Raw genomic sequence first — 12,351 nt, forward strand, 5'->3', positions numbered from 1 at the left:
TATATTTTTAGCCTCATTCACATATTTACAATTATAGGAGGTAGGAAAGCCCCAGACAATATTCAGCAGGAGACAACAGTCAAGAGTGTAAGACCTGTAGGACAAGTCTAACCAAAATATCCCTAAAGCCAGACAAGTGTGCAGCTGTCATTCTCTTCTCAGAGGATGCCTACAATGCCAAAAAACAAGTCCCTTCGTTAAGCCACAGCACCTCAGTGCTGATGGCTGTAGGCCACAGCTTAGGGTCTCCTATTTTGTTCTGGGTTCCACAGTGCCACCCAAGTCTCCTTATGGATTAAAAAATAAAGCCTAATTCTAGACCCAAATAAATAATACTAATAGGACACTTTTACAAGGTCCTTTACAGTACAATTAATTTAATGCCCTTGAAGTGTTCAAGGCCAGGTTGGATGGGGTTTTGAGCAACCTAGTCTAGTGGAAGGTGTCTCTGCCCATGACACGGGGGTTGTAACAAGATGATCTTTAAGTTCCAACTCAAACCATTCTCTGACACTGTGAATCTACATTATAATAAAAAGCAGAGGGAAAAAATAACAAGCACATTAATTTGAAAGTTTGCTACAAAGATAGGGCTAAGGTACAGGACGTAGCCTGAACCAAGGCTCTGGTTAGTAAGTGTTAACATACCACTGCTGGCTTCACGTACCTCCTCCTGTTCTATCAGCTGATATTTTGCCCCGCGGCATGAAAATTTAGTTTACACATGCAGTATCTTCTGGGTGGAAAATGAAGAGCAAGACTTTGCACTGCAGCATCACCACTGGAACAAACCATCTCTGGAGTAGATGCAATAAGACTCAGGTGGATCATTGCCGGGAAGGTAGTCTGGCAGCAAGTCCCTGCAGCAGCTGGTGTCAGGGCTTGCCCAGAGCTACCTGGAGCCCTGGAGATGCCTGGCATCCTGTAGCTGCCAGTACTCAGAGCCTGAGCTGTCTTCACGGTAACTGCAGTTGAAATAACTATATCAATTGTGATTTATACACCAGTGATTATTTTAGGGTGAAGCTGAGAGCAGAGATTTTTTTTCAGATTGCAAAGATGCACAAAGCAGGACTTGCTTGGGACTAACTACAGGCAAGAGATGTGGGGTGGTGAGTCAGTTTTTTGGTTTTTTTTGTTCCAGTCACCTAGCAGAGAACATCTCAGACCTGGACCAGCCCCATACACACTGACATTTTTTTCTGATTTGTAGCTGCTCGGGCACTCTAAGAAACAAGTGACTAGGCCCATATATATTTAGAAACCCAAACAGATGATGTTTAAAATAAACCCAATCTTGATATCAAAGATATCTAATTCCTGAGCTGCTCTTCTCCAAATGAGATCACCTCTGCTCACGCCCAGTGCTGCACACAGTATACAGCAATTATCACTGCCATCTCACTATTTATTCTGAATATATAGCCCAAAATAAATCTTAAAGAAATATAACAATGAAAATGGCACTGAGTCTTCACATTTCATTTACCTTAAATAAGCAGTTTTCTTCCTTTGGGGTTATAAAAGGCAAAAGAATTAGCAAAGTATTTGGAGCTCCACAGATAATATCAGGACTCCTAATGGTTACAGATTATAATATTGTTGGTACCCATACCTGCTCAGTAACATCAGAGAAAAGAAATACTTTAATTGTAACACTACAGCTGAAACTCCTGCTTGTGCCAGCATGTTGTACTCTGAATTTCAGGATTTTAGCACTATGGGTTAAAGACAAAGATAGCATCTATAACAACACTGAGAAATATTTGAGATTTATTTGTGGTATGCTGCTGTTGAAATGTGTAATAGGAGTTCAGCTTGCATTCTAAACACTGCTGGCACACCTGGTGTTGAATACGCTAGAGGCACTTGCAATCGTTATAAAAATATACTACTTTCATTATTGTGGTACTCAAAATTGGTGATAAAGACAAAATTCTAGATGCATTTTTTGGTATTAAATTTTCTTTTTTCAGATCTTGTAGCGCTAATCCATAAACTTTGTTACTGATTAGGCACTTTCTTAGGCAAGTACTACTTATGACAGCTTATCATAACAAAGAAAATTACATACATTTTCAGTCATCCATCCACCATCCACCCACCTTCAAACTAAACACCAGTATCTGGAAGCTGTAGCATACATTTTTAGTATACAAATATTTCTATTTCTACAATACAGGAAACACCACAGGACATCAGAACCCCTGGAGACACTAGCATGGACCAGGCATTATCCTATTTTTAAAATGAGAAAATAGTTTTTCTTCAAAGTTTAAGCAACTTGCCAAACTCCATGAGTTTTTTGTATTGCAAGTACAAAAAACATAAGGACTAACTATGCTGATTCCATTGACAAAGCTAGGTCTATGAAGTTAATATATTGACTGAACTAGCTACTTATAACAGAGAATTTCTCTACCAATACCAAGATGCTTTCAACATATAATACAAATCCTTTAAAACAGCCATATCAGTAGTATGTTACTATATTTGTCAAAATTAATCAAGTTCACCAAGTAGTTTCATGAAACCATACTACGGTATTTTTCCTTTTTGGACTAGGAACTAAAGGACTGATAACAAAAAAGTCCTGAAAAAAGTGTTAACATGTGTAGAAACTATGAATTTATCTTCTGCAGAAGCAAACATTTCAAAATTTTCTGTTAATTACATCATCAGCTAGACCAAAGATACACTGTAAAACTAGTTCTTGAAGTGAATTCATTCCAGCAGGGTCTATTTCACAAACATCTACAGCGTTTTCTTACACTTTTGCTTATTGTAAGTTTGCACAGAAGCAGTAAAATTTAATATGCTGTGGAACACTACATTAACTACTGAAATGTTATAGCACGTCAAAAAGGTCTACTGCTACTTTGCAAATATGCTTGAGTGCTACAAAATACTGACAAAATGAGTCAGATCTACCGTTGTGCTCTGCAATCAGGCCTGTGCACTTGAAATGAAAAAGCAGCTCCTTGATACAAAAGTCATTCTACACAATCTCTAAAAGACATTTTTGTATATGACATATTACAAATTTTGTCAGTATTTTGGAATTAGGTAAATATACCCCAAATCATCATTAACAGGACAAATTGCCCAGAACAGAATATACATACATCAAGCACAAAGGCACTGTCTCAAAAAATCCCTGAGCTGCAGATCACTGAAAGCCTGGAAGACAGACCTGGGAAGAACCGCCTTATGGTCACCTAGTTCTGGTATCCCACCTTTGGGAGCAACTACTGATCATGTCAGAGGCGAAGTATTGGGCTACAGGGACTTCCCAGGTATCATTCAACTCTGTGTGCCCAAATTCTCATGCTCTTACATTAAACTCTAAGGAATCTACCAAACATGAAAGGAATTAAAATTAACCTTTTCTCCCCTTTCAAAAGTAAGATAAACTTCCTTCATTTATGATTGGTTGAACCACGAACACCTGAGGTTTTACTTGATATCTGTACTTTGGGATGAAAACGAAAAGTATCAGCATTAATACAACACAAATTGTATGTATTTAATTAAAAAACAGGTGATATTTTCTGGTGTAGCATGAAAGAGTGGAAAGGAAGATTTCTGTCAACTGTTTCTCAGTTCCACAGAAAATAATTACCTTTTCTAGCTCAGTGGATCATATCAGACACTATGAAGTACCATATCAGCCAATCAAGCTTAGTATCCTAATAGTTGCCAGTCCAAGACAACTTGGAGTGAGATGCTTGGAAGCACAATAAAAATAACCTCTTTACAGATAACTTCTTCCTTAACACTAAGCATGCCATGAGCTGCTCACAGTCACAAATGCATGCATAGCTGCATTGCTTCTCATACCCTTGGGGTCCTGTGAGGGCAGCAAGTCCCCGTGGGTAATCACCTATCAAAAATGTCCTTTAAAATTTAAACTTTTCGGATTACAATCTTATTGTACATACACATGCTCTTGCTTTATGAGAAGGATAAGTACATGTGGATTGATTTATATTTTTTGTACCAGCAATTATTCAGTGTATCTTACTCCTATCTTCTCTTACCAGGGACAAACATTTTTCACCAGGAGAGTGGTTAAGCACTGGAACAGGCTGCTGAGAGAGGCTGCCGACTCTCCATCCTTGGAGATATTTGAAACTCAACTGGGCATGACACTCAGCTGATGAAATGTTGAAGCTGGACTGCTGTGAGCAGGAGCTGAACCAAGCAGGGAACCCTTCCTGCCCAAATCACTGTAAGAGTGCAGTATTTTCAGTATCTCTTCAGTTCCTCCTAATTCTATTTTTTTTTCCCTCCGTAAGAAGCCATCAACAGATTCAAAGTGGGGGAAATACCACTTGCGTACCTCACGGGCACTGTGTTCCTAATATTTCCTTCTCTCTTATTGTTTCTACGAAACTCTTGTTCCTCTTATTTTTCCCTGAAATAACAACTTAAAAGCCTAAATAAGCCCTCTGAATGCCTTATATCTACTATATGCATTCAGGGAAACATGAGGACATGCCTTATATCCACTACTATCATACTACATTTAGGGAAATAGGGGAACTCACTGCCTATTTCTGTGCTGGTATATTCTATTCCAGCAATCACACACTGCTTTATCCCCATTTTGCCATTTTCACTGAAGTCTTGTATAATTCTGTCTTTAAGGACTATTTCTCTGCACAGTAGTAGGGCATATGGACATCTTAACAGGAAGCATCAGCCTGCCAACACACTGCAAATAGAGATCATTGCTCCCGGGAAGTGAAACACAGTAGTAAGTTGGAGCTTTGCCTTTCAGAAAAGGATCAGCTATTCTGCAGCTGCCAACTTAAGTACCTCAAGAAACTATGACTTAACAGCCTATGTCATCTCAGATATAAAAAATATTAAGTTGCATTCATTTGCCTGTAAGACAACATTCCTGTTCCTGTTTTTAAACAGCATTTTCAAAGATTACTCTGCTTTAAAAACATAATCTACAGCATCCGTGATGTATACCAATATACAGGTGCTATCAGTAGTGAATTAAACATCCTCCAAAGAATCTTTCCAACAGATAATGAAACAAATGTCATTAATTGCACTTTCCACCTAACAAATACTTCATGTCTCAAGACAGTATTTATTTACAACACTTTGTTATGGACTAGTGCACTGCCTGGTTAGTCTTCAATTATCATATCAGGTGGAGGAAAAAATCCTTTTTCTATATGAGCTTAAACTGAAATTGACTTTAAATCTCTGAACTGTCAACAAATTCTTCCCTGAAAAGGCTGGCTTTGCAGAGATTATAAAGTAGGTGTCATCCTTGACACTTGCGTTCTATATTCATCCAGCCATCCTGGAAGAGAAGTGTGCAGAACGCCGGGCAGGATGGCAGAGGGCTCAGCTGTCACCCTGCACTTGCTTTGCAGGCAAAGATGGTGCTGAAGGTGTCAAAGGTTCTCTATTTAAAGTCGCTGACAAGCAAAGGAAGAACACTGGGAGAATATGTTAGCAGCCACTATGAACTTGTCTCTAGTAACAAGTCATCCTGACGCTTACTTCTGGATGTTGGAAGCAAAAGCCCTGATTCTATTGAAATTAAAAAAAAAAAAACAACGAACTCTCAGACACTATACCCCCATCAGATTTACAAGTTCAAGATTTACTCTGGGAAAATCCAGTGTTACGAATACACAGAGCAAAGCCCTGCTTTCTGTCAGAGTGACAAACTAGAAAGCCACATACGATTATGTTAATCTCCCACTTCAAATCTCCCTCGCACAATTGCATACCACTGCTTTCTGTGTTTCATTTAAAAGTCATAGAGTTTACTAACCACTTAATGAAGCTGCATTCCTTAAATCCCTGACAGATTATGTGAACCTTGTTTGGTTTAGAAACATAAATTTGCCATTCCACTGCCCCTTGCCCCAATGACAACTCAGTCAAAAGCCGGTGTTCTTGGGGCTGCAGCCAATGAAACACGTTTCCTCAAAGGAACAGATTCCATCAAGCAGCAGGAAACAGGAAGGCAAAAAAGTGCAGAGAGGAAGGATGGAGCATGGTTTGCCTTTCCAAAAAAGTAAAGCTATTTCCAATCAAGCTTATCTCTTTCAGTTCCTTATTTTTAATTGGAAAGAAGGAAGTGAAGAATATGCAAATGCTTTGAAAGACACTTGTAAGAGTTCTGGGCGACTGTCTGCATCAAAGACCACAATTTGCTGCATGGTCGATTTCATGTGACTTTTCTGGTGCTGTGTGTCCAGCGGCCAGGTGAAACTTTGAAAACAGATCACGACAAAGTAGCCCAGAGGAGCACAGAAAAAGTGCCATCAACAGTATCAAACTTGCAGCCAGGAGAAGTGTGCTCCTCCTCCTAAGTCTGAAAGGACATCCTGCTTAGATCCTGCATCTAGGATTATAGCAGGTTGTGCATTTTCTAGCTGGTGGCAGAAGGGGGGAAGCAGATGTGGACTTAATGATAGTTGTGCCAGCTGGCTTGTAATAGTAGCAAGCAAAAACCGGAGCACAAACAGCCCCAAATTCCATTTACCTGACCAACGACCCAACTCAGTGTTACTGATGAAAGTCTCAGCACAAGCACCGCAAGCTGTCAGCGATGTTCTCATATGAGCATTAGCAAAACCAGGCACAATTCAGTGTGTGCATAACAAGCTTCCAAGCTTGAAATGATACAGCTGACGGGTGTTTAAGCACTAACCTCCTCCTCCGTGTTCTAAGGCTTAGGATTTATGGCATTTTGGTCCATGAGCAGAGCACTAAAGAAAAAAAACCCACTGACTTTTGGAGCTCATTCCCATGTTTTCTATTAAGCCTGTACATCGGTAAGTGTCATTCACCAATACGAAGTCCTATTAGTCATGCTTCCAAGGAAAATGTCATCAGTGCTGCTTCTTAAGCTACTGAATGATAGAAGTCAGACCACAGATTTTGTTTTATCAAGTTTGAGGTATTTTCCAGTCCTGCTGATTAGGGTATAATTCAGCAGTATTTTACATAACTCAGACACCTTTTAGTCATATGCCTGCTTAAAAATCTGAAGATTGTTATTAAATGAAAGAGAAAGAAGGCAATTACTAAATCAGTGCTGTAACCTTTGTGATTTGCTTTTCATCTCCTCACAGCTATTACAATGAGAAAACTTAAATGAAAACCGGAATAGGCAATACAACTAAGCCATGTAACAAGCAACAGTAATCTATGTGGGTTATGCTCCCAAATGCCTAGTCAGAGGTCTCAGATGGCTAATATGGTTGAAATGTGTAATTCAGGGCTACAAATTGTATGTTTATAAATCTAGACATGTCCAGTACACCTTGGAAGCAGCTGTGTGGGGTTAAAAAAAAAGCCAACAGTATATCGGATTTCAGCTAAACAAGGTTGCAAACTGAATTATCTATTTCCTCTCATAGAACTGGAAGATACAGCGCTGCAAGGCTCCCAGTAACCATTTTAAATGTAATTAAATCTAATTAGGATTAGAATTTAATGTTAATCTGGGAATATTACATTTGCATTGGTTATTCAGTGTATTGATTTACCCACCTGCATGCTACAATAGGAATTGAAGATCAGTTACCATACTGACTTTACACCTCCATCAACATTACAGGCCAGATCCTAAAATACACAACCTCTGATACTAGAAACACCTACGCACAGGTTTACTTTTAAGCATGCTGTCTTGTTCTGTGAACACATACACAATGTTTATGTTCTCCATTGAAAAGTCATGTTTATGTGTGACTCAGGTATTAATTCCTACAGTAGAAAATGTATTTATTTCATATAACATACTTATCCACAAATGCTTCAAATTACATTACATCTATTTCATAAGCAACCTCCAAAACCGATGCAGACATTTTTTGCTTAAACTGAAGGTAAAGTTACATTGTCATATTCCCCATCTTTTGTTCTTCTCAGCTGTTCCCCACATAACTCAAACATACCATATGTATTTTCAAAGCCATTTTTCTCCGATCATATCATGGTTTACTTGTTTCTGTAGTTTGTTATTATCAGGCAGTGAGTGACTGTCCATCAATATTTTCAGCAAGACATGACTAGCTAGCTTGGCCTTCCTACTATTGCCTGGTTGTCTACTTTCTTTCAAATAAATTTAATTCCCCAAAAAAGTGATATAAACACAGTGATACCACTGTCTTACAGAAACACGGTTCAGGGATGACAACAGAGGAAAACTGTACGTAGCTTGAGGAAGTTGGGAAAGACATGGAGCTATCACTTCTGTTGCCTATATTACTTCACCAGTCTAGTCACCCGTCTAGCAACTATATCCAAACTTGTACACTGGGAATAAGGATGAATGAACTACAGAGATCATAAGTGATCAGCAGCACCACAGCAGATGTGTCATTTCATCATCATCCAAAACCTACGAATAAGAACAAGTGAGGGGATCCACTTTCGTAAATGAAAACACTCTGTACATGACAGGGGCAAAAGGAGGGGAAAAAAAGGCAGCATATACCGTTTTCCTCTCTCGGGAGAGGAATGTCAAAGAATCGCACAACATAAAAATCCATTAAATTAATGTACACCTACCAGTGCTAATTAGAGGCACACTGTTTGAAATTGTGAAGCCTCTTTCTTAAGGCAGCACTATAATGACTTATTTATCTGCTGATTGTTTTTGTCAGGTTGATTTTTATCAAGAAACAAAATCTCTACTTAAAAATAAACAAAATCAGACTCAGAAAAGAGTAAACATATTTCATATTGCACTTGGAAAAGCATACAGATTTTTATAAACTTCTGATGTCAAAACATATCCACTCAAGCTTTCTTAGCAGTGAAACAAAAAAACTAGCAGAACTTCATATCAGCTTCCCAAAGCCTATTTGCTCAGCTGGCTGTGGCCATACGGGCACTCTCTAACTGCCAACAGTGGAGAAGGAGGAACTGCACAGCATCCCACAGGCTACAGGATTTGGTACATTCAAGGGTCAAGACGGGAATGATCCAACTGTTCAGGTAAAACAAATATACTCGGGTGTAAGCAAAACACTGCAGCACCTGCATCTCCTCTGATAGACCAATATTTCTGTTCAACACTTTTCTAGGCTAACTTCTGCCCTGTTTTCATCTGTGAAGAGGAAGAGACTTCTCAGCCAAATGACATAATTAAATAACCTGTTCTATGCTGAAATGTCAGTTTGAAAAAAGAAATACACACACTCTCGGACAGATTTATTTCACAGTGAGAAGGGTGAACTTTCAGACTGTCCACAGCCCAATGTCAGCAAAGGTCCTCTGGAAATAATGGGAGTTGTGTGTGTCAGAGCTACACAGTTTTGCAGTTTTCAGTTTTCAATTCTCTATGGTTATGTCAATCCTCTTTACTATGTTTGATACAAGCAGTAAAACAATGGAAGTGTTTAAAAGATTTACTTATGGTTTTAACGCTGAATCATCCAGGAATTTCTTGGAAATGATGACTAGATGCCAAAGGATAAATGGGTTCTCTAGTGGGAGTTTCCATCTCCCACTACAGTTTAATGAAGACCCCAGTAGCAAATCCTAAAATTTTAACTGAAGGCAAGGAGACTTATTTTTATACATCACATAGGCTCCACTGTATGAGCTGCCAGTTTGCAGATAGGCAACAAAAAGCCCTTTGGCTAAATACAGACATTGGAGTAAAGTGTCAGTTAACAGTAATTTCATCCAGCAAGTGTTTTTGCCCATACATTCTAATGAAGAAAGATTATTTTAAGATTAGAGCACTGAAAAGGAAGAAAAAATTGAAAAGGAGAAAAGAAAAAGAACGACAAAGAAATCACAATGTTGCACAGAACCAAAACATCCAATTATGCTTTGATCCTGGTTTGAATTTTAAATGTTACTGTCATCATTATTTTCTATCACACAACTTCTTTCAGTGATTACTTGATATCTATGATATATGTCAAATGTACAGAAAACAAAGCATGTTATAGGTAGAAGTAGTAGCTTATCTTGCAGACATAACAAAACCCATCTCTCAAACATTATTGAGAAACCTGTCAACAAAGCAAATCAAGCACCAAGTGGAAATAAGACATAATGCTTAATTCCCTCAATCAGCATTTTCTTGCTTGCCAGGAACACCTCTCTTGGGTGGGCTGACAAGGTGCAAGCTAATTTACAGATCCAGGAGGAGTCAACTGCATCCGGATAGCACTGCTCCCAGTGCTAATTAAGAGGAGACTGAAAAGTAAAGTTCACTCGGAAATGGAAGTGAGGGAAAAAAACAACTGAAGAAAATGTTGACTGTTATGAAGAGCAAACAACAAAGCAATCGTCAGATCTTTCTATCAATTAAATTACTGTTGTTTCCAGATTAAAGATTTCAGAAGTGTTATATCAAGCATACAGAAAAGGTTACTTGTCTGGACCATGGAGCCACCCAAGCTTTCTAGATTGCTGTAAACACTTTCTGACTGAACTCACAAGATAGCATTCAAAGTGCCCAGCAAGCAACAACTTAGAGCCCATAGAATTTATCATGTATAATGTGCCTCAATTTTACCTGTCATTTCTGCTGTATAAAAATGGCAAAGAGTGAAGAAAAGAACCAGTCAACATTTTATATCTCCTACCTTCCACACTCTCCCGGAGTGGGGTGCAATGTTCCACTTCATGAACTGCCCTCATAATACGATTCACAGTCACAGAACAATTCTCAAGAACCTATGCAGTTACAACACAGGTTCAACTAATCTTTTACAGGATAAAGAAAGTAATGGAATGAAAGTTAACTAAAGCTCCCTTTACATGTTTTCAGAGCAGAGTCATTAATAAATCTTTAAAATAATACTGGTACCTCACCCTTAAAATTAAATAATGAAAAAATGAATACACCAAACAAACACTGCCTTGATACTGGTTGTTTCTTCAAAATATATTTATTCACTCTAGCTAGCTAAAAGAAAGACTGACTTTCTTGCTTTGTCCTCCCTTTCCACAAGTGATCAAAGGTGTTTGTCATGCTTCCCCATTTACCCACAACAGCAGGGTGTCCCTCAGCAGTCTGCTCCTTTCAGATCACTTATATCTGCTGGAGAGACGACTCCTTTAAAAAGAACTCAGTCTTTGGTAAAAATCAGTCTTTCGTTGACCCATCTCTATGGGTTCTCAGAGTACACAATCTTATTTAGATCCTGTTTTTCTTGAGAGGAGCATGCTGGTTTTCAATCTCAAACTGATTCATCTCTTTCAATCATGCCTCCATGATACCAACAGTCTTAATAGTAAAGCAAAGAAAAACATTCATTTAGTAACACATAAGTTTTGGGTACAGTATTTAAGAAGAAAAAAAAAACCTCAAACCCAAAATGGTTTAACTTATCAAAGGATATGTGCACGACTTAGACATCACTAAAGACTCTTTCCAAAACCGAGTAGCTTGTGGCTTAAAACCATTTTTTTCTTTGTCTTTCCTTTCCTTTGGCCTGCCAGCCACCTCCATCTCTTCCGTTCTGAGCTGCTTCCCTTTCATGACACCACCCATTGGCCCAAAAATTGAGAGATGGGCCTATAAACACCATGTACATATTTGCATAGTAAAATATGGCCTCAACAAACATTCACAGTATAATGAATAACTAAAAGATGAAACTTTTTTTATAATTCATTCTATATTTCATTGCAAAGCACCTACCTGAACATGTCTCCTAAGCCTTTCAGCATTCCTTTCTTTGCCTTAATTTTATCCTTCTCTTTATCTCGATCTTTCTTCTTTTCCTTTCCAGCTTTTTTTCTGTCACCTTTATCTTGGCTTCCATTCATTTGTCTCTCCAATGAGTGGGATGGCTGGTCACTTGCTGTGGACACAGATTCTCTACCAGATCTCGAGCTCTCCTCTGTGTCTTCCTCCACTGAAAGCACATAAACATCAGTGGGATAAGAACAAACAACAAGGGTAGGCTTTTTGGTATATTCCATAATGTATTTCGAAGCAGGATATATGCACAGCCACAATATACTCATATTTTTTAAAAAAATCAATATCTGCTCACATAGGGGTTTCCAAGAATGTTCATTAGAACTATAAAAGTACTAAAAGCAAGGAATTCACCTTTTCAAATCTCTCTGAAAAACATGATTTGCACTTTGTGGGTACTCTGAATAATGTGTGGATTAATAAAGAGGATTAGCAAAGCGATGTTAATTGGCCCATTTTGTTTCAGTATCTAAATCAGTTGAGGAGAGCTTTAGAAATATCTGTAAGAAGAAACATGCAGCGGTGCAGCATGCCTTGTCGGTAAATTCTTAGTCATACTATCATAAAAATATGAAAGTCATTAAGGAGTGTTAATCCTCAATGCAAGCCTTAAGACTTTTTCTTCTTCCACA

The 12,351-nt window shown here is 38.4% G+C and overlaps 1 protein-coding gene across 15 annotated transcripts in view; it reads right to left on the bottom strand.

Moving 5' to 3' along the window:
• Window positions 1-12,351, bottom strand: part of PARD3 (par-3 family cell polarity regulator) — a 459,681-nt gene that overhangs the window by 128,225 nt on the left and 319,105 nt on the right. For all 15 annotated transcript variants that reach the window (XM_027686797.1, XM_027686807.1, XM_027686795.1 and 12 more), the window contains one exon: window positions 11,657-11,873. In XM_027686797.1, the coding sequence (XP_027542598.1) occupies window positions 11,657-11,873 (217 nt within the window). The remainder of the gene's footprint in view (window positions 1-11,656; window positions 11,874-12,351) is intronic.

The sequence above is a fragment of the Neopelma chrysocephalum genome, unplaced genomic scaffold (genome assembly GCF_003984885.1).
Source record: "Neopelma chrysocephalum unplaced genomic scaffold, ASM398488v2 Primary Assembly neopelma1_72, whole genome shotgun sequence".
Lineage (NCBI taxonomy): Eukaryota > Metazoa > Chordata > Aves > Passeriformes > Pipridae > Neopelma > Neopelma chrysocephalum.